The 20,330-nt window shown below is 51.3% G+C and overlaps 2 protein-coding genes across 2 annotated transcripts; both read right to left on the reverse strand.

Annotated features, from left to right (window-relative positions):
* Window positions 1-401: 401 nt before the first annotated feature.
* Window positions 402-17,939, reverse strand: LOC308644040 (lysosomal alpha-mannosidase-like). Its single transcript, XM_081284721.1, has 24 exons — window positions 17,723-17,939; window positions 16,907-17,009; window positions 16,576-16,749; window positions 15,658-15,851; window positions 13,825-13,957; window positions 13,453-13,598; window positions 12,753-12,869; window positions 9,043-9,125; window positions 8,828-8,948; window positions 8,676-8,754; window positions 8,414-8,523; window positions 8,149-8,256; window positions 7,675-7,791; window positions 6,873-7,064; window positions 5,185-5,282; window positions 4,989-5,106; window positions 3,561-3,679; window positions 3,368-3,469; window positions 3,149-3,236; window positions 2,949-3,029; window positions 2,173-2,400; window positions 1,462-1,617; window positions 1,259-1,361; window positions 402-849 (listed from the first exon to the last, which is right to left on the reverse strand). The coding sequence occupies exons 1-24, from the start codon at window positions 17,879-17,881 to the stop codon at window positions 734-736; spliced, it is 3,045 nt and encodes a 1,014-aa protein (XP_081140847.1). The 5' UTR covers window positions 17,882-17,939; the 3' UTR covers window positions 402-733.
* A 777-nt stretch (window positions 17,940-18,716) lies between these two features.
* LOC308644892 (PAT complex subunit Asterix) lies at window positions 18,717-20,144 on the reverse strand. Its single transcript, XM_081286682.1, has 4 exons — window positions 19,989-20,144; window positions 19,762-19,867; window positions 19,192-19,289; window positions 18,717-19,098 (listed from the first exon to the last, which is right to left on the reverse strand). The coding sequence occupies exons 1-4, from the start codon at window positions 20,036-20,038 to the stop codon at window positions 19,032-19,034; spliced, it is 321 nt and encodes a 106-aa protein (XP_081142808.1). The 5' UTR covers window positions 20,039-20,144; the 3' UTR covers window positions 18,717-19,031.
* Window positions 20,145-20,330: the final 186 nt, after the last annotated feature.

The following is a 20,330-nucleotide window of genomic DNA, read 5'->3' on the forward strand; positions in this document are numbered from 1 at the left end:
TAGAGTCCAGTATGGGGAGTCAGACAGGTAAATGACCTCCACCTCAGTTCAGGGCTGAGCTAGGATTTGCTCATCATTCTGGGTCATGCATTCTCTGCCCCTTCCCCCAAATAAAGCAACACAAACATAAGACAACCCTCTTAAATCTTAGTAATGGCAAAAACCCAAAGAACCCCACCAACAATAAAAGATAATGCTAACCAAGTGAAAAAGCAAGTTACAGTTTGGGAAAACATATTTCTAAGTTCCATGTCTGACAAAGGACTTGTTTGTAGAATAATAAAGAGCTGTTATTATAACTCAAAAAACTAATAACCCATTTTAAAAATGGACAAAATATATGAGCATATAGTCCATTAAAAATTATACAGATGTCTAATAAATACATTAAAAAATCTTAATAATGGCATATTTTAATTTATTATGTTGTATCAGATTGAACCCAGGGGTGCTTAATCACTGAGCCACATCCCTTGCCCATTTTTTTAAAAACAAACGTTTTATTTTAAAACAGGGTGTCACTAAGTTGCTTAGGGCCTTGCCAAGTTGCTGAGGCTAGATTTGAACTTGCCATCCTCCTGACTCAGACTCCTGAGCTACTGGGATTACAGGCGTGCACCACTGTACTAGGCAGTAGTGGCATTTTAATGGCAGTTGTAGGCGGCAGCAGCAGAATGAGAAGGGAGTCTGCCCCCTCCCCCAGAGCTGGGGTTCAGGTACTGAAGGGGCCCTCCTAGAGGGTCCAGCCGCCCTTCCATTGGACTAAGGCCACAAAGGTGCGGATTTCCATGGGCTGTAGGGTGATGGAGGATGGGTCCAGTGTGAATGGTGCAGGGTGGGGAGTGGGACCTGTGGAGGAGCGGGGAAGGAGTTGTAAGGGGTCCAGATGTCCTCTGTCTCACCCTGTGTCCCCTCCCCTGGGCATAGCCACCCCCAAGTCTGTCCCCAAGACTCCATGCCCTGACCCTTGAACCATTTTCCTCTGCTGGAATGCCAGCCTGAGGTCCTCGAATGCTTAAGCTGACCCTTCCAGACCTAGACACTGATGGAGACTCTCATCTTGTTCTTGTGACTAAACACCTCCAAACTTCAAGTCACATTGCTAGTTTGTGGGACCCAATTGTGATCCTTAAGACCTAGCCTGCCTCTGGTGCTGTCCCAGGCCCTCAGGCTCCGTAGTAGGTCCTGGCCAACATTCCCACATCTCACGCACCACCCCAGCTGCTGACCCCAGGCAGGACCCAAAGCAGGTCCTCACCATCCTTTAGTGTCCACTGGAGCCTCGAGGCACTGGCACGGGGCTGGTTGGCCGCCAGCGTGGTCTCCTGCACGTGGGTAATGGTGAAGCTGGAGAACAGATCCTGCGGGGAGTGGGTAGGACATGCTGAATGCTGGGCAAAGCCGAGTTCTGCCTCTGCGTGTCTCGCTTTCCTCTCTCCTTCCCACCTCTGCCCTCCTTACCCGCAAGTCCAAGGTCACAGGGGCGCTCAGGTTGCGGCCTGAATCCTCCCACACTGTGAACTGATGTTCAAAGCGCAGCAGCAGCTTGTTGAGGCCCCAGCGGGCCAGCGTGAGCAGGTGCACTGAGGGCGGCAGCTCTCGGCGCAGTCCGGAGAACTGCGGTAGCGGGGCGGGCTGAGTCTGGGAGGGAAGGGTCTTGGACCGAGAGGGGCGGGGCTTAACCAGAGGGGAGGGGCTCAACCAAAAGGAAACTGCAGGTTTGTGAAGGCTAAGAGCTGAGCCAAAGAGGGAATGGGGTGGGCCCAGGTTTTCGGGTAGCTGGGTGGCCATGCAGATCCAAGCCCAGAGGAGGCAGAAGTGATCAAGGCCAAGGCTGGACATCGTTGGGGAGCTGCGCAAGCCATGGAGACTGGCTTAGAGGGACAGAGGCTGGGGAGGTGAGCAGGCGGGAAGGCGGGGCTCAAGGGAGTCCAGGTAGGATCAAGGTGAGGAGGCAGTGAAGGGGCGTGAGGTAGTTCTCTCCCGGGTAGGGTTGGCTGGGTACTGGGCTGGCACTGGGATGGGGGCGGGGCGGCAGGGGCTGAGCCTCCCCAGGGCTAATGGGGACCAGGCTTTGCCCAGGAAAACCTGTACCCTACTCCACTCCCCACAGGTTGTATTCCTGTCCTTTCTGCCCTTCCCGCCGCCCCTCACCTGCGTGCCGCCCCTCACCTGCATGCGTGGGGTGGCCTGGGGGTGGTAGAGGGCTCCGCCATCTGGGGCTAACACCACCTGCGGAGCTAGGACCTCTTTCTCCGCCAGCAGCCGGTGCCCAGCGGCCGCCTCACCCACCCTGTCCAGCAGCACGAGGTGGCGCCCTCGTGCCACCAGTCCGGACCCGTTCTCTGTCAGTGGCTCCTGTAACCCACGACCGTCATCTTTCACCAGCCTTCGGTGCACCTGGCGGGGAGAGTGGCCAGGAAAGGGTGCGGTCTACCAGGCATCTCTGGGCCAGAAATGGGGTAAAGGGCTCAGGAATTTCAAGACAAAAAAAAAAAAGGAGGGGGGAGAAATGGGTAACGATGGTCAGGGTCTGGTAAGGGGACCGGAATGATAGGGAGGCCTAAATAGGGCAGGTCAGGGTCTGGCGGGGCGGGGGAGGGTGGAGGGTGGGGTGGGGATGGGGTTGGTGGGGGGTGTTGGGTGTGGGGGAGGGCTCCTTAGGGACTGGAGGAAAAGTCGCACACAGAGTTCTCAGGGCTGGGGCTGGGGCTGAGCGGTAGACCACTGGCCCAGCACGTTCGAGGCGCTGGGTTGGATCCTCAGCACCACATAAAAATAAATAAAAAATAAAGGTATTGTGTCCAACTACAACTAAAAAAAAAAAAAAAATTAAAAAAGAAATAGAGTTCTCAGCTTAGTGGAGGACACAGCAGAGACCTGGGACAGAAAAGGCCATGGTGGTCCAGGGAGGAGCCTGGCTTAGATGGGGCTGGGACCCAACTCACCATGAGCTCCAGTGAACCATTTCCCAAGCTGCTGCCCCCCTGGGAGCGGTCAGTGAGCACTGTCAGCTGCATATTCCTATCCTGGGGGGCAGGGTGAGAATGAGGGGTCGTGCTGTACCAGCCCCCTCCCCCGCCCCCAGGTATATGGGAGACACTGGGAATGAGGGGTCGTTCCCACACTGCAGGGAGGGGAGGGGTACCTTGATGTAAATCCGAGTGTTGACAGGATAGTAGTTTCCCGCCACAGGCTCCCACAGGTCCAGTTCCCAGGTGGGCCGATAATCCCGCCTGGGGTGGGATGTGACTTGGTCAAGCTTGGAGTCTGGCTCCCCTGCTCCTCACTCCCCCTTCATCCCCTCCCTCCCACAGGCAAATGACCCCCCCTGCCAGTGGGCCCCCACACACCTCAGCCCCCTTACTTTCTCTGCAGTATCTCCCGGCCATTGCTGTCTGTGTAGAAGAGCCCATTTGTCTTCAGCGGTGTGTCAAAGCGACTGATGACCTCCTTTCCCCAGCCTTCACTGTGCCCAAAGGGATGGCGAGGTTGGGGGCCTGGCCTAAATTCCACTTTGCTCTTGCTCCCCCGCCAGGATGCCAGCCTGTGCCACTTACCCCACAGGTATCGGCCCCACTGTCCATTCCAGCTCCAGGTGACGCTGTCCCTGGTACAGGCGAACCACCTGGGAACACCAGGCTGAAAAATTCTGGTGTAGCTCCTGCACCAAAGGTGTCTGTAGGCACACGGTGCGCAGGACAGACGTCAGCCCATACCAGGCAGAGGTGAGTCCTCAAACATCTGGCTGCCTGGGGCTGGGATTCCCACACACCTCTCTCCTGTCTAGGTGTAACACCCACACTTTCCCTCAGTCACTGCCACCTAATTCTGGAGTGTGGCATACATGCTTGTTGCCTACCATTACCCTGTCTTTCCTCCTTAGAACAGGATTCTAATTTGGCATGTGGCTGTCTGAAATACAGACTGTCTGTTGAGTCTTCTGTGAGACTGTCTGTAGCTACATGATCATGGTCTGCCCCATGGAAAATGATCAAAGCTATATGAACAATGCTCCTTGCCCCTTTCTCTTTCCCACTGGCTCAAATGCAGATGCCATGGCTAGATCTTGAGCAGCCATCTTCGATCTGAGGTGGAAGCTGAACACTAAGAATGTTAGAGCAATAAGACAGGCAGGTGACTCTGGAACCGTCCCCCCTTCCCTAGATGGCCCAGCCAAACTTTCTGTTAGAAGGAAAGAACTTCTATCTTGTAGATACAGTTAATTGGAGTAACTCTTTTGAAACAGTCCAACTTGTGTCTCAATACATGACACAGGAATGCCAATGTTAACCTCAAGGGGAATTCATGTAAAAGATGAACCTTGCCATTATCTTTCCCTAAGAGAAAACATCAGTGAAATGTCTTAGGAAACCACTGTTCTCAGCCAGACACAATCTCAGATGTCCACCCTAAGTGAGAGCACTATATAATGTGAATTCTCTTTTTTACTTTGAGACAGGGTCTTTCTAAATTGCTTAGGGCCTCGCTTTGAACTTTTGATCTTCCTGTCTCAGCCTCCCAAGTCCCTGGGATTACAGGTGTGCAGCACCGTGCCCAGCACAAGTGTGGATTCTCAAATATCCACTCCAGATATAAACATTTTTATTTTGTGGTGCTGGGGATCAGACCTAGGTCCTTGTACATGCAAAGCAAGCACTCTACCACTGAGCTACATCCCCAGCCCCAAGATATAAACTTATACCACAGACCTTGGTGACTCTTGCACCTGCTCTTAACTCTCCCTATTCACCTCCAGTTTCCAAAGCTAAGTATAATCCTGCCTCCCACGGTAGATGTGAACGTTTTGGGAGAGAATTGTAGAAGCAGCCATAAATATCAGCCCTACAGAAGCACCCTCAGGTCTTAGCCCCCATCTAAAGGAGATGCAAATCCTCCCCCCACCCTCATCCTACACTTGGCACATCACCCTCTCAGGTTCCACACCCCCCACCCCAATCCCCAGCTTCCCACTCCTTTTTCATGACCTTCACCAGGCGGATCTGAGCATAGTGGCTCACAGGATATGGTTTCCGTCCTTCAGGTCTGAAGATGTAGGCCCCAGAGGTCTGCCAGCTTTCCAGATCACCTGAACTGGCACCATACCTGGGACCAAAGCAAGTGAGAGTCACATAAAGGGCCTCTGCTCTACACCCCCACTCAGCCCTGATGATCCTCTCTCACCAGAAGAAGGATTGGTTCACAGGTAACAGGAGATTCTTGTCCTTGTTCCTGATCTCTGTCAAGAACCCTGTGTCAGGGTTGAATGTGGCCCGAATGTACTAGGCAGTAAAGGGTGGACAGAGGGTGACCGTCACTTCAACAATGGCAGCTCCATCTATCCCAGGGCTCAGGACAAAACCTGGAGTCATCTTGACTTCCACCCACTTTGCACTTGACCCTCTTGGCAAACCCTACTAGCTCTTCCCATCAATCTTGCTCTCAATCAAGCCGTTCCCCACTCCGAGGCCTCTCAGGACTACTGCAGCTGGCCTCTAGAGGTCCCCTTTCTTCTATGTTCATTCCCATAATCTGTTCATGCTTGCATAGCTAGAGGTACCTGTGGAACCCTAAATCTAATAATAGCCCTCATCTGCTCCAGACAAGGGCCCAAGTGTATATCTAACACAGAGCCACCATGCCAAGACCCATGAGACACTTAGGGGCCCACAGAAATGTTTCCATTTCTTTTAGGAGCAGAAGAAAACGTGGATAGAATAATAATAAACGTATCGTAATGAGAGTTGCCTAGAGTGTATTTATCTTTTATAGCAACATCATCATAAAATAGGTTTTTTTCCCCCAAGTACTGATGATTGTACCCAGGCTTTTGCACATGCTAGGCAACTACTGTACCACTGAGCCACATCCCAAGTCATTTATTTATTTGGTACCAGGGATTGAACCCAGGGGTGCTTAACTACTGAGCCACATCCCACCCTGTTTTTGCATTTTATTTGGAGAAATGGTCTCACTAAATTGCTTAGGGCCTTGCCAAATTGCTGAAGCTGGCTTTGAACTTGTGACCCTCCTGTCTCATCTCCTGAGCTGCTAGGATTACAGACATGTGCCACGCCCAGCCCCAAGTCATTTTTTTGTTTTGAGATAGGTTTTTGCTAAATTGCTCAGCCTGGACTTGAACTTTTGATCCTCTTGCCTCAGCCTTTTGAGCAAGTAGGATTACAGGCATCTGCACTCCTGACTGGCCACTCATGACAGTGTGTGTGTGTGTGTGTGTGTGTGTGTGTGTGTGTGTGTGTGGTACTGGGGATTGAACCCAAGACCTTGTGCATGCGAGGCAAGCACTCTACCAACTGAGCTAGCTCCCCAGCCCCTCATGACAGTCTTAAGGCAGCCTTGTCCTGCCCATGGCCCCTTCAGAGTAAGAGCCAAACTCTTCCTCTCCATTCTTAAGGCCCTCACAATCTGAGGGCTTTGTGTCTGCTATGTTCTTCTGCCTGCCTGAATTCCTCTTCCCCCAGATAGCCACATGACTCCCTTCCTCAGGTGTTTACTTATTTTCAGTGCTGGGGACTGAAGCCAGAGTACAGTGCATGCTAGGCAAGAATTCTACCCCAAGCTACAACTCCAGCCTAGGTCTCAATTTAAATGTCACCTTCTTTGCCACCCCTCCTCTAAAATTGCAAGCCCCCATCGACCATCAGTTGTGAAATACCTAACAAATACCACCCACAATCCCACTGGATCCTCACAATAGCTCCACAAGAGGACATTGAGGCCCCGATGGATGTTACTCACTCAAGGACACAACCAGGAGTGGTGATGCTAAATAAAGGACGCTCACCCAGCAGTTCACCATGACATTTCAATTTGTCACAGGGGCAGTGAAAGGAATTCAAACAGGGTCTCACCTCATTTTCAATTGCTAAGACACGGAACCGGGACCTGAACTTCCAGGAAATAGAATTTGGAAGAGGGATCAAGGGCTTCCGGTGAGAAATCTTGGTTACTGAGTAGATGCTGAAGCCCAAGGCAGGCACTGATGCAGAGAAAACCAGCTCTGGGTAGTGCTCCTGAGGCTCAGCACTGGGAACCACCACCACCTGGGTAAGGGAGGAGGGAGACTGAGTGAAGAGCTGTAAATACACCTAGAGAGTCAATCATACGGGAGGCATCAAACGCAAGGAAAGGAAATAGTTCTGGGATGGGGAGAAGAAATCTAGGTATTGGGAGAGTAGGGTGTCATATTCCCCCAAAAAAGTTGCAAAGGTTGGGGTATGGCTCAGTGTTAGAGCTGTGCTTAACATGCATGCCATCTTGGGGTCCATCCCCAGCATGGAGGTGGGGGCATTGCAAAGATTCCCAAGGAGGAAAAAAGAATCCACTAGGAGGGTGAAGACTGTGGGGGTCTTGGAGAAATGAGGGAGGAAATAGGGGAAGAGATCCTGAAGGTGGGGAGAAGAGTCTAGGTGAGAAATAGGCTCAAGGGAGAGAGCTTCTGGGATAAAAGGGCTATCTGTGAACAGGAAGAAAATTTCCTGGGTGGATACTAAAAAGGGGAAGCCCTTATGGGAGGGAGTTGTTTTCAAGGGGTGGGGGACAATATTAAGGGACAGAGGGGGAAGATATGCAGAAGAGGAAGAGAGGCTCATGGGGAGTGTCCATGAGAAGACTGCAAGGACCGAGGGGTTAACACCCATTAAATGAGCTCACACTATTGGGCACAGTCTGGCCACTGGGATCCTTCACGTGGAAACTGCTCTTGCTGACTGGCAGCCGCACCATATGATCCACCTTCCGCCCCAGGGGGTTATAAAGGATGACCTGGAACTAGGGGGAAAGGGTCAGAGAGGAAATGGATCACAGCAGGCTTTCTCCAAATTCATCTACCAGTGAGGCCATGCATGGTCTTTCATGGTCTTTCACCCCCTTGTGGTGCCATAGTCCCTGTCCTGTCCTAGCTTCACTGGAAACCAAGCAATCTCACCCAAGGACGGTCCTCCAACAGACAAAAACAACAACAACAACAACAACAAAAAAAAAACAAAACAAAAAAACTACGCAACCACACCTTAAGGAGCGCCTCAGCCCAACACCCGCCTTTTCTTCGCCCATCTGTTGGATTTCACGTGCTAGGGTCCCACCCACGGGACCGCTTCCCAGCCCTGCCCCTCCTGCCGGGCTCACACTCGCTGACTTCTGGCTGAGCGGGCAGATGCTGATGTTGAGGTCGCGGCAGAACGTGAAGGTCTTCTTGGAGCCGCTGAGCCGCGCCAACGCGTTGCTCAGGAGAACCTAAGGAAGGGCGCAAGGACTCGGTCATCTCCGGACCAGCCTCACCCGGATCTCCCCTGCCTGTCTCCGCCCCTCGCGCCGAGGCCCCGCCTCCTCAAGATCTGACCAATGAACTCCTCTCGGCTCCACCCATTCTCCAAGGCCCCGCCCCACGCACCTCGCTGGGACCCCAGCCTTCTGACAGCTGCCGCGCATAATCGTCCGCCACGAGTTGCCTAGCGGTGCCGGTGACTGCGTCGTGGTGCTGGAGCACCGCCATCGCCTCATCTGCGTATAGACGGTAAATGGGTGGGGTCTCCGCGGAATCCGGCCCCTTCCCCAAGGGGAAGCGAAAGGGCGGGTCAGGGCAGGTTTAGGAGGTAGCCTGAGGTGGTTTCTGAGGTGGTGGGAGCCCCTCCCCTCGTCGGCCCGACACCTACTCAGAGGCGCACAGTTTCCCGAGCCATAGGGTCCTTGGCTGGCCGCAGGACCCGCCAGCGCCTCCAGCTGGTTGCACACCTGGGGAGAAAGGGGTGTGTTGGGGCCCTGGGCCTCCCTGAGTTTTGCCCCATGGAGCCCAGCACCCATTCACCTGCAGGAATTTGTAACTGAGGCGCTCGAAGCGTTTGAGGGCCGGCCTGCTGGTATAAAAGCCAGTCCAGAACATGTGCGGGCCGTCAGCATAAGGGAAGAAGTCGTCCTTTTTCACCGACCTGGGAGGGAAGAGCAATTGAGTCAGCGTCAAAACCCGCGGAACATGCCAACAACCCGGCCTCGCCCCGCAAGCTCCCCAGTCCCACTCAATACCAGGTGAGGTTGGCCTTGTGCAGTTCCCAGAGGTAACAAGCCGGGGTGGAGTAGAGAACATGGATCCCGCTCCCGTTTGCCTGCTGCTGGGGAAGGCATGTGTGAGCCCTTGGAAGTCCGCATCTTCCAGGGGGCCCAAGGTGTGCACATTCATGCATCCAGTAGATTTTGTCCTCTGAATACACGTTGTGCGTACAAACCAATGGTCAAGTTCGAAAACAAATTTGGGTTGAGGGGCTGGGGATATAGCTCAGTTAGTAGAGTGCTTGCTTCACTTGCACAAGGTCCTAGGTTCAATCCTCAGCTCCACGAGAAAAAAGAAAGTTGGGTTGAGGCCTAATATTAACCTTTCCTGAGTTTCAGGAATGTTGACAAGAATAAACCTGAAATCTTAATAAACTTCCCCACCTCAGCTTCCCAAGCAGCTGGGGCAACAGGTGTGCCATGCCACCTCTGCCAGTTGAGGAAAAGGATGGTTGCTCTGCTCATGCTGTGTTCCCAGTATTCACAGTAGGTGCTCAGTCAGCATTTGAGTGAATGAAGGGACTTACATGGAAATGCATTGTTTAATCGTGCACACATAGACATATAGGCCTCTCCTGGTTTCCTCCAGAAACTGGTGGAACTGGTTCCAGGACCCTCCCCCTGGATACCAATTCCTTGGATGCTAAAGACCTTTATATAAAATTGTATAGTACTTGCATATAAACTATGTACATTCTCACCTATACTTTAAATCCCCTCTAGATGATTTGTAATGCATGATACAATGTAAATGCTCTGTTGTGTATAATTGTTATATTGTATTGTTTGGGGGAACTGAAAAGAAAATGTACATGTTCAATACAGATGCAAGTTTTTCCCCAAATATTAAAGTAGTTAAACCTATGGACATGGAACCATGAACTGCATGTGCTTACATGTAGAATGTAGACACACCTATGCATACTGGGTTTTTTTTTTTTTTTTTTTTGTCCCAGGAATGAAACCCAGGGGTGTTTAATGACTGAGCCACATTCCCAACACTTTTTATTTTTTGAGATAGGTTCTTGCTAAATCATTTAGGGTCTCACTAAGTTGCTGAGGCTGGCTTTGAATTTGCCATCCTCTTGCTTCAGCCTGCAAAGCAGCTGGGATTACAGGTGTGTGCCACTGCACCTGGCACATATACTATTTTTCACTCAGCAGATAATCACCCAGTTCTTCAATATGCTCAGATCTGCAGGCTCAATCTAAAATCAGAGAAGCCAGACTCCACCATTATGGAATTCACAGCAAGTAAAGGAGAGATGTTGAATGGAGATGGCTACTTGGCTACGATCCACCTGGATGTGGCATCACAGGTGTTAATGGGAGCTGCTTTAAGCACAAAGAGGAAAGGCTGTAACTGAAATGTGGCGAGGGCTTTTTGGATATTTCAGCTGTGTCTTAAAGGAGGAACAGAAGGTTTTCAGTTAGAAAGATAATAATAAACAGCTAGGGATGCAGTGTAGCTCGATAGTAGAGCTTGCCTAGCATGCCGGAAGCCCTGGTCCCATCTCCAGCACTCTGAATCATCAGCATCCACTAAGATGCTTTCTGTGCCAGGCACTGATACACTGATTAGTGCAAATGAATTCATTAAACTCTCGTTAGCACCCTGATGAAATGAGGGCCACCTAGGTCCATTTCATAGGACATAATGAGAAAACAAGGGTACTGATTATTTAAGTATATTTCTCAAAGTTACAGAACAGCAAATGGCAAAACCAGGTTTGAACCCAGGAACTTCATATCCAGAGTTTGTAAAGTGAAGTCAGCAGAGGAGCAGTCAGTGGTAAAAGAGCATGACCTCATGGCAGCCCAGGGACATGGTATTTGCCGGAGGAAGTGGTCAAGGTAGTGTAGGCTCTGTGGGAACCAGGAGCATGGGGAGGGCTGATATATGTCTTCTGGAAGACCCTCAATGATTCCTGAGAGCTGTTTTGGTGAAACAATAGTGCAGGGGTGACTAGGAGATAACAATGCAGTAACTACCCAAGTGGTGAGAACAGGATTGATGGGAAGGGGCTTCTCAGAAGAAAGGAGACAAATTTATCTGCTGATGGGAAAGAATGATTGCTTGTGCACACAGCACTGGCCACTTACAGGGACACATCAATATATCTGTGTTGGCCAGAATAATGGCAACCCAAAGATGTCTACATCCTGATCCTAGAACCTGTGACTATCATGGGTGATTTAGCAAAGGGGAATAAGGGTTACTGATGGAATTAAGGGTGTTAACCAGATGACCTTAACAGATTATCCTGGATTAGCTGGGAGGCCCAACATAATCACAAGGATCTTTAAGACTGGAAGAGGAAAGGGATAGCTTAGTGGTAGAGCTCTTGCTTAGCACGTGTGAGGCACTGGGTTCAATCCTCAGGACCACATAAAAATAAATAAAGGCATTCTGTCCATCTACAGTGTCTAAATAAAAATATAATAAATATATAAAAATAAATATAATAAAAATACGTAAATATGTATTTATAAATTATATATAAATATAGTTTTTTAAAGGAAGATGGAAGCCAGGCCTGGTGGCACCCCAGCAGTTCAGGAGGCTGAGGCAGGAGGATTGGGAGTTCAAAGTCAGCCTCACCAACTTAACAAGGCCCTAAGCAGCTCAGCGAGACCCTGTGTCTAAAATTAAAAAAAAAAAAAAAGTGGGGGGCGGGTGTGTTCTGGGGATGTGGCTCAGTGGTTATGTGCCCCTGGGTTCAATTCCTGGTTAAAAAAAAAAAGAAGAAGGAAGGAGGGAACCTGGAAGAGGGATGCAGAAGAGGCGACAGTGAGAGAGACGCGGTGTGGAGCAGAGCGGAGGCAAGCCGTGTGGCTTTGGAGGAGGAGGCAGCAGCATGAGCAAGGAATGGAGGAAGCCTCTAGAAGGAGCAACACCTTTCTCCTAAACTCTGCCAAGACCTCCATTCTTGGGGCTGCTGCCAGACTCTGGCCCAAGGACTGCATGTCCATGTATGTTTGGAGCAGCTCAGCTTGTGGTAATTTCTTTCAGTAGCAACTGAAAAATAAGAACACTCTATAAACATGAGCTAAGCCAAAGGGATACAAGCACGCACGTGGCTACAGTTTGGATCTGCAATGTCCCCCAAGCGCATGTGTTCAGGGCCTGGTTTCCAGCATGGTGCTGTGGGAGATGATGAAAACTTGAAGAGGTGGAACCCATGGGAGGTCTTGAGGTCACTCGGGTATACCCTCGAAGGGATCAGTGGGACCCCAGCTCCTTCCTCTTACTCTGTCTCACTCCCTGGCCATGAGGTGAGTAGCTTCACTCTGTCACTTGCTCCTGCATGATGTGCTGCCTGACCGCAGGCCCAAAAGCAACCGAGCCAACTGAGTGTGGACTGCAACCTCCAAAATTATAGCAAAATAGCCCTTCTCCTTCTTTCCTAGGGACTGAGCCCAGGGCCTCATACACTCTAGACAAGCATATCCCCAGCCCCAGCCCTTTTTATTTCATTTTGAGACAGGGTCTCACTAAGTTGCCAGACTGACCTTGAACTTGTGATCCTTCTGACCCAGCCTCCAGAGTAACTTGGATTACAGGTGTGTCCCACCATGCCTGGCTAATCCTTTTCTTCTTATAATTGATTATTTCAGGCACTTGTTATAGTGATAGCAGATTAATACATGCCTGTCCACAGCTGCCACAGGGTGGCCACACTGACCTGAGCATTGACCAGCTGGATGAGCTTGTCAAGGTTCTTGAACCACAGGTTGGCGTTCTCATACTGGAAGTCTGAGCCCATGGTCATAATGGTGTGGTTGGTGCGGTACTGCTGGCCCTGCAGGAAAGAGGGGAGTCCTCAGGCCAGGATGTCCTAGAAACCCCTGTGGCTAGCCGTGCCTTGGTATATATGAAGCCAAGAATATACGTGGTATAGCTGGGCAGGGTGGCGCACTCCTATAATCCTAGCAGCTTAGGAGGCTGAGCCAGAAGGATTGCTAGTTCAAAGCCAGCCTCACCAATTTAGCAAGGCCCTAAGCAACTCAGCGAGACCCTTTCTCTAAATAAAATAGAGAAAAGGGCTGGGGATGTGGCTCAATGGTAAAGCACCACTGGGTTCAATCCCTGGTACCTCCCCCCCCCCCCAAAAAAAAAAAAAGTGGTACATGGAGCATAGGGATAGATATAAAGAGACACTGATTGTCTAACAGTTCTCTTGGGCCCACAGCACTGTGATGCTATCTCTTGCATGCTTCTAATGAAGGGTGAACATAAATCTAAGAGGAAGGACATGGTGATGGTGAATGGAATAATAACATTCAGTGCATCTTCTCCTTTTACCCATGGGTATCCCCCTGAGCCAGGGAAAAGCTCAGTGCATGGTACATGCTGGTCATGCAGGTTCGGGACCTCTGGATTACCTGGCTAGTGGCCAGCTTCAGGAAGTAATCGACCAGGCTCTTGGCATTGTATTCAGGGCTGCGGGGATCCTCTACCACAGGACTGTCAGTACACAACATATCCCAGCATAGTTTTTCCGGTGGGTTGTACATGTTGGGGAGTACACCTGTAGGCCACACCAAGCTCAGAGGGTGCCCAGTGCCCCAGAACTGCCCTGGGGTCCAAGCCTGCCATGTGCCACCCAGAATGGGCTTCAGAATTTGCAAGGCCCATTGCAAAAGGAAAATACAGACAGCTTGTTTCCAAATGGTTAGGGATTTTAAGACTGTACATCACTGAATCAGGCCCAGGGCCCTTCTGAGCAGGGCCCTGACCCCACTTCCCCTCCTCACCAGTGAAGAGGTCAGCAGTGGGAGGCTTCAGGCTGGTGCTGCCCCTCCACATCTGCTCCATCTCCCTTCTTTCAGCCCGGATCTGTTTATCTTCATAATCAATGCGCCCCAAGAAGAAGCCATCGAAGCCCATCTGGAGGTGGAGCAGAGGATACGGTGTGAATAAGCAGGCAGAGCCTCTCACCCACAAGGTCTGCTCTGCTGAAGAAGGACTGGTCAAGACATAAGTACAAAGGAAGAGGAACAGAAACTAAGGAGGCCTCCGGTTTATCTCCAAGCTCCGGAAGGGTCAGAATACACCACAGGCTTCATGACCTGAGCACACACCCACTATAGGAATGAAGCCATCTAGACCCTGGGATGGTACCAGAAGATCTCAGAAATGACTAGCTCCCAAATTAACAAGTGAATTACAGTTCCACCAGAAAAGACAGAAATGCAGCCTTTGAATCACCTCTTTAAGACCCCCATTCCACTGGGTGCGGTGGCACATGCCTGTAATCCCAGTACTTGGGAGGCTCAGAAAGGAGGATTGCCTCAGCAATGGCAAGGCACTAAGTAACTCAGTGAAACCCTGTCTCTAACTAAAATTCAAAATAGGGCTGGGGGTGTGGCTCAGTGGTTGAGTGCCCCTGAGTTCAATCCCCAGTGCTCCTCCCCCCCAAAAAAAAGCCCCTAGTTCCTGCTGTTGGGTGGAATCACAGCCTCTGGGATAGGAGTCCCCAGTGTTTCTCCTTTGCTATTGAAGCAATAAAACAGGGCTGTGGCTCAGTGGTAGAGCGTTTGCCTAGCATGTGTGAGGCACTGGGTCTGATCCCTGGCACCACATAAAAAAATAATTAAAATAAAGGTATTGTGAGGCTGGGGTTGTGGCTCAGTGGTACAGTGCTTGCCTAGCACGTGCAAGGCCCTGGATTTGATCCTCAGCACCACATAAAAATAAATAAAATAAAGGTATTGTGTCAATTACAACTAAAAAAATACTTATTAAAAAATTTTTTAGGGCTGGGGATATGGCTCAAGTGGTAGCGCGCTCGCCTAGGATGCGTGAGGCACTAGGTTCGATTCTAAGCACCACATAAATGTGTCCACCTAAAACTAAAGAAATAAATATTTTTAGAAAATTATTTTAAAAAGGTATCGTGACAACCTACAACTATATAAAATACAATATATTGCAGTAAAACTTCTTTTTTTCTTTTTCTTTTTTTTTCAAATATTTATTTTTTAGTTGTAGGTGGACACAATATCTTTGTTTTGTTTTTATGTGGTGCTGAGAATCGAACCCAGTGCCTCACGCATGATAGGCGAGCACACTACCACTTGAGCCACATCCCCAGCTCTGTTTTTCCTTTTTCTAAAAACAAACAACAAAAAACAAACAAACAAACAAACAAAAAACCCACAGGCAGAATGGAGGGGACAGGTCTAAGCCAGACTCACTTCCCCCTCCCCAGCTCTGTCAAAGCCAAAAGGAGGCCTTCCTCTTCCTGCAGCCTGAGGATGGATGGTCAGCACACAGGTAATGAAACTGAACTTAAAGCAAGGCCAGAACCATAAAGGGACACCAGATTCCAGTTCACCCAGGATGGGCTTAGGGCTATAACTCAGTGGTAGAGCACTTGTCCAGCATGTGTGAGGTCCTGGGTTCAATCCCCAGCACCAAAAAGAGGAAAAAAAAAAGTATCAAGTTCACCCAAGGGGCGGGAGTAAGGGAGGTCCCAGCAGGCAAGTTCTGGTTCACTTGAGATCACAAGGAAAGAGTGGGGCTTCAGTCACTTCCGGAGGACACGATGCCTGTGGAGAGGGGTCCAAGAGAGGTCTGTACAGCACCTGGGCGAACAAGGAGGCCTGTTCCCGAGAGTGGCCAAAGGGGTCGATGTGCCAGGCCACATGGGGACGCCCGTCATTGCCGAAAGTATCTTTTAGAAAGCGCAGCCCAAGTGTCATCTGGTCCACAATGGCCCCGTAGTATGTGGTGGCCTCATCGTTCATCACCCAGCCACCATTGACGAACTCCAGGCGCCCTGTGCAAAGAGAGTCAAGACTGGAGCTGTTAGGTGTGGGGCTGGGTGGGTGATCCTAGAATTGGAAGACCTGCCTGCACACTCCAGCCTCGAAGGAAAAGAAGGGGCACTTCCTGGCCAGTGGGCCAGATTTGGTAAAGAGGGCCCTTGCATGCCAGGCTTCCCTCCCCCACCCAGCCCTAGCCCCCCTTTAAAAAATTTTTTGGAGGGTTCTGGAGATTGAACTCAGAGGTACTTTACCACTGAGCCACATCCCTAGCCCTTTTTATTTTTAATTTTAAGACAGGATCTCACTAAGTATCTGAGATTGGCCTCCAACTTGCCATCCTCCTGCCTCAGCCTCCCAAGTGGCTGGGATTACAGATGTGTACTACCCCCACCTGACATGGCAGGCTTTTCAGAGCCACTGGAGGTGGGGCCTTGCAGGATGCCCAGGAATTCTCCAATTAGGCTGGCATGGTAGCAGCCCATGATCCCAGCTACTCCAGAGGCTAAGGCAGGAGGGTCAAAAGTTGCAAGCCAGCCTGGGCAACTCAAGGAGACCCTACCTTAAGATTTTAAAAAAGGGCTGGGAATGTAGCTCAGTAGTAGAATGCCCCAGTACGACCAAAAGAAAAATAGAGTTCTCCAAGTTAAGGGATTCCAGGCTGGTGAGACCACATGACCTGCAGCTTGCACAAATTGGGCTAAGCTTCCTCTTTTCACTTCCCTGGGGTAGGCTTACCCTGACGCACCAGATTCCTCACGACTTCCTGTGTTGCATTTGTCTGTTGGTGCCACCAACGAGAGAAGAAAGCAATTTCCACATAGATGAAGCGACGGTTGGGATCCGCCTGGAGAGCGGAGATCACCGAGTCTAGGATGTACTGCACACCCGCGTGCTGGATGTCATTGTGGACTGTGGATACACAGGCCAAGGAGGGCCAGCAGAGTCAGAGGGACATTCCTTGACACAGGAGCCAAGGCTATGAATTGTCCCACCACAAAGTCCAGGTATCAGAGGGAATTAAAGGAGCCATGGGAGTCACAGGGGCCAAACCCCAATCTCTACTTACTGCCATAGAAATACTGGTCCACGGTCTTGAGCCAGCCCACGTCGTCATGTGTGTGGGCCACCAAGTGTACATTGAGCTTGTTTGGCTTCACTCTTGGGCATGTCTGCGCAGGGACCGCAAACACACACACACACACACACACACACACACACACACAGCCTGTCAATAACTCCAGGGTTAAGTGGTAGGCTGGGAAGTAGGGAAGGGGGATGTGGGAAGCACAAGATAAATCCTGATCTCAGAGTGGCTCAGAGAGGAAGAGAGGCTGTTACCTTATCCTGACTATGCAGGAGGCCTGGTCCTCCAGGGTAGAACACAGAGTTGCTCACAGATACAACTCCCACCCTTTGCACAACCCTACAAGGCAGCCCTCATTCACACCCCGAGGAAATATTCACAGTAGTAGCTATGTTTGCGCCACTGTGGGAAATGGAGCAATAAATATCACGCCTGGTTTTCAGGCGAGGGCACTGAAGCATAGAATGGGAAGGGGACTTGCGTAAGGAGGCAGCCAGGAAGTGGGCAGTCCAGACTGGAACTCCAGACAGGCTAACTCCAGAGTCTCACTGTCAGCCAGCTGCTTCCCACCCGCTCGCTGCCCCTCCACAGTTAAGTGCACACACAACCCGAGAGAGCGAGGGCGGGCGTGCTGTCCGATGCAGCCCCGTTCTCAGACGCGTGCAGACAGCCTCTCGGGCCACAGTGTTGTATCAACAGCTATTCACTAGGCACCTACAGATCAAAGTAACCTACATCTCGGGACAGTACTCGGGGCTTCTCTGGCTACTGTACATTTCCGCTGAGAGCCCGGCTCACCTCGTATCCGGCGGCTCGAGCGCCCGGAGCCGCCAGCAGCAGCAAAAACAGAAAGACAGGCAGGAGCGGCGCACGCAGGGCGCGGGAGTTCATCCAGGGCTCGGCGGCGTCCTGGCAGCCGCCAGCGCAGACCCACGAAGCCTGCGCGCGGCGACCCATAGCTCCGCCACCACCGCGGTCTCCTGGGGGCTTCCCGGACGCCTCCAATACAAGAAGAGCGCTCCGCCCCTAGAACCGGCCTGGCCAATCGGCGGGGACTCGTCTAGGGCGGGGCCTTCCCTGTCACAGGATTGAGCTTGCAGCCCTAGGAACATCTGGAATTGCCAAAATCAAGGGAAAGCGCAGGTTGTGTCCCATCCTCTGGGCGCTGTTTTGGTCCGAGGCGCCTTTAACATCTCGCCTTGGGGATCTGGAACGCCTGAGTCCCCGTGGCAGCAGAGTTCTCAGGTTTTCCCACGGACTCCAGGTTTTCCTAGGGGTTGGAACGTGTGCGTGGGATACTAGGGGCTGCTTTCAGGACTGGAGTCCTGTAGGCACCTAGCTTGGCTAGAAGGGTTGATGAAGGTCTTGTTCTGTCCTGTAGTTTAGAGACATCGGGTAAACAACCCGTCCTTGGAATGTTGGGAATGACAGGCACCCAGCCTTTGGAATGGATCTCTAGACCCTCCAGTAAGGTGGGAGGGCCTTGCAGGTGGTACAGGACCCTGAGTCTTTTATGCCCTTTCCAGTTGCTATCAGTCCATCCAGTTTGCAGACATTACTCTAGTCCTGGTCTAAGAAAACCAAAGCACAGATTGCACAGGTCAGCAGGGCCATCAGCTGAGTTACCAGAGGACAAGGGTCACCTGGCACTTGACTTAAGTCGTGAAGTTTGTGAAAGGAGGGTTTGAACTACCAAAAGGCTCCAGACTGGGGCTCCACAGAGGCCTGAGTGGAGGAGCTGAAGCCTTTTTCTCAGCTTTGTGAACATAAGAGATAGGTTACAGAGGACAGCCAGAGTGAGAAACTTTATTAACAATTTCAACAAGAAAATGAGTGAACACACCTAGGAACATGAACAGCATCTCCCCCAGTAGCAGGCAGGGTAGGGGAGACAGGAAGTATAGGCCTGTTTTTCCCCCTCAGTGCCCCAGCAGAAGTGGGACCCAAGGGAAAGGGCCAAGTTTCCTCTGTCCAACTGGGGACCCTGAGAGCACCTCACTCAGGGAAGTCCAAGTCAGCAGCTGAGTGCAGAAGGTTGAGTAGCCAAAGACCAGGCCAGGGAGAAGGTGAACAGAGAGGGTCCAGATGAGACCCTTCTACACTGACATCACCAGGGGGGTGTCATGGGCTGAGGATTCTGCAGATATGACATCACCACGGCAGAGATGGACAGCCTGAGATAGGCAAGAAGAGTCAGTCCCAGATGATAGGTATAGGTCCCCCCTCCCCTAATGCAGGAGTCCCTCCCTCTCTACGCCAAGCCTCACATGAAGCTACTCATCATCTGCTTAGTGTCCTCAGAGCTCCGGGAGTTGGCAAAGCTGATGAAGGAGCAGTAGACAGCGACCCAAGCACACCACTTCAGCTGGGGAAAGGTAGGTGGGTTGTGGTTAGCTGGGTGAGAAGCATGCCAAGAATCCCTACAAATGACATCCTCAGGCACCAATGATTTTCCTTTGCACAGCTTGGATCTTGCCCCTCAGGAGTCCCTTAGTCCCACCCCATAGGTTTCTGGTGCTACGACCTGGCATGCATCTCTAAGGCCATATCATATCCCCGTAGACTCAAGAAGACTGGCCTTAGAGATTCCCCACCTGTCATTTTTCCATCAGTTCCTTCCAAGTTGCTTCAAAGCCAGGCTCCATCCTCAAACCCACCCCTCTCCAATTCTGCCCCAGGCCCGAGCTTTCCCCAGCGTGGGCTACATCAACCCCGCCCAAGGCAACTTTCAGGCCACGCCCCCTCAGCTGGAGTCAGACGCCCCTCTTCATTCCGAACCCGCCCCCAGACCTCATTCTCTGGCGGAGCTACTCCCACGGAAACACAGCTCCGCCCACCTTAAGCATGAGGCCGCACATGCTGAAGATCATGCCCAGCAGGTTCATGTAGTCCGGCGTCGGGTCGTCCAAGGCTGGATTACACTCGCTCGGCGGGGGCTTGTACCTGCAAGAGGCTCAAGAGTCAGGGGCGCTCAAGTCACGTCCCTGTAATGAACAAGCACCTTCTTAGGCCCCGACCCGAACCCATAACCTAAGCCCCATTGCCATGACGCTGGAGTCCCCACCTCAGCACTTTGTTTGGCCTCCGTGGGTCCGACATATTGTTCGTGGACATAGCGAGATCAAGTTGCGCCTCTTCCGCCGCGGGAGTTACAGCTTCCGGCGTGGGAATGGAGGGTGGTTTTTAGAGTAACGCGTGCAGCCCTCGCGGTTCGGTTCCTAACCGCGGAGGCCAAGACTACCTGCAGTCAGAGGACGGAGAATGAGAGGATGAAAAAGCAACAAAAAAGCCACTGAAAATGAGGAGGAGGAAAAAACTGAAAATGGGTTTTAGTATTCCCAATACTGTCACCAAAATACTAAAAATTTGAACCCGGAAGTGAAAGGAATGGGGAACAATAATGTGG

The sequence above is a fragment of the Spermophilus citellus genome (assembly GCF_964194105.1).
Source record: "Spermophilus citellus genome assembly, chromosome: 3".
In the NCBI taxonomy this organism is placed as follows: domain Eukaryota; kingdom Metazoa; phylum Chordata; class Mammalia; order Rodentia; family Sciuridae; genus Spermophilus; species Spermophilus citellus.

Coding starts and splice junctions, on each gene's coding strand:
- LOC308644040 (XM_081284721.1), bottom strand. CDS start 17,881: ATGGGTCGCCGCGCGCAGGCTTCGTGGGTCTGCGCTGGCGGCTGCCAG. Junction 8,524..8,675: donor GGGAAACTGTGCGCCTCTGA/GTAGGTGTCGGG, acceptor GTCTATACGCAG/ATGAGGCGATGGCGGTGCTC. Junction 1,362..1,461: donor CTGTGACCTTGGACTTGCGG/GTAAGGAGGGCA, acceptor CACTCCCCGCAG/GATCTGTTCTCCAGCTTCAC.
- LOC308644892 (XM_081286682.1), bottom strand. CDS start 20,038: ATGTCCACGAACAATATGTCGGACCCACGGAGGCCAAACAAAGTGCTG. Junction 19,290..19,761: donor TGTGCGGCCTCATGCTTAAG/GTGGGCGGAGCT, acceptor ACCTTTCCCCAG/CTGAAGTGGTGTGCTTGGGT. Junction 19,099..19,191: donor CAGATGATGAGTAGCTTCAT/GTGAGGCTTGGC, acceptor TGCCTATCTCAG/GCTGTCCATCTCTGCCGTGG.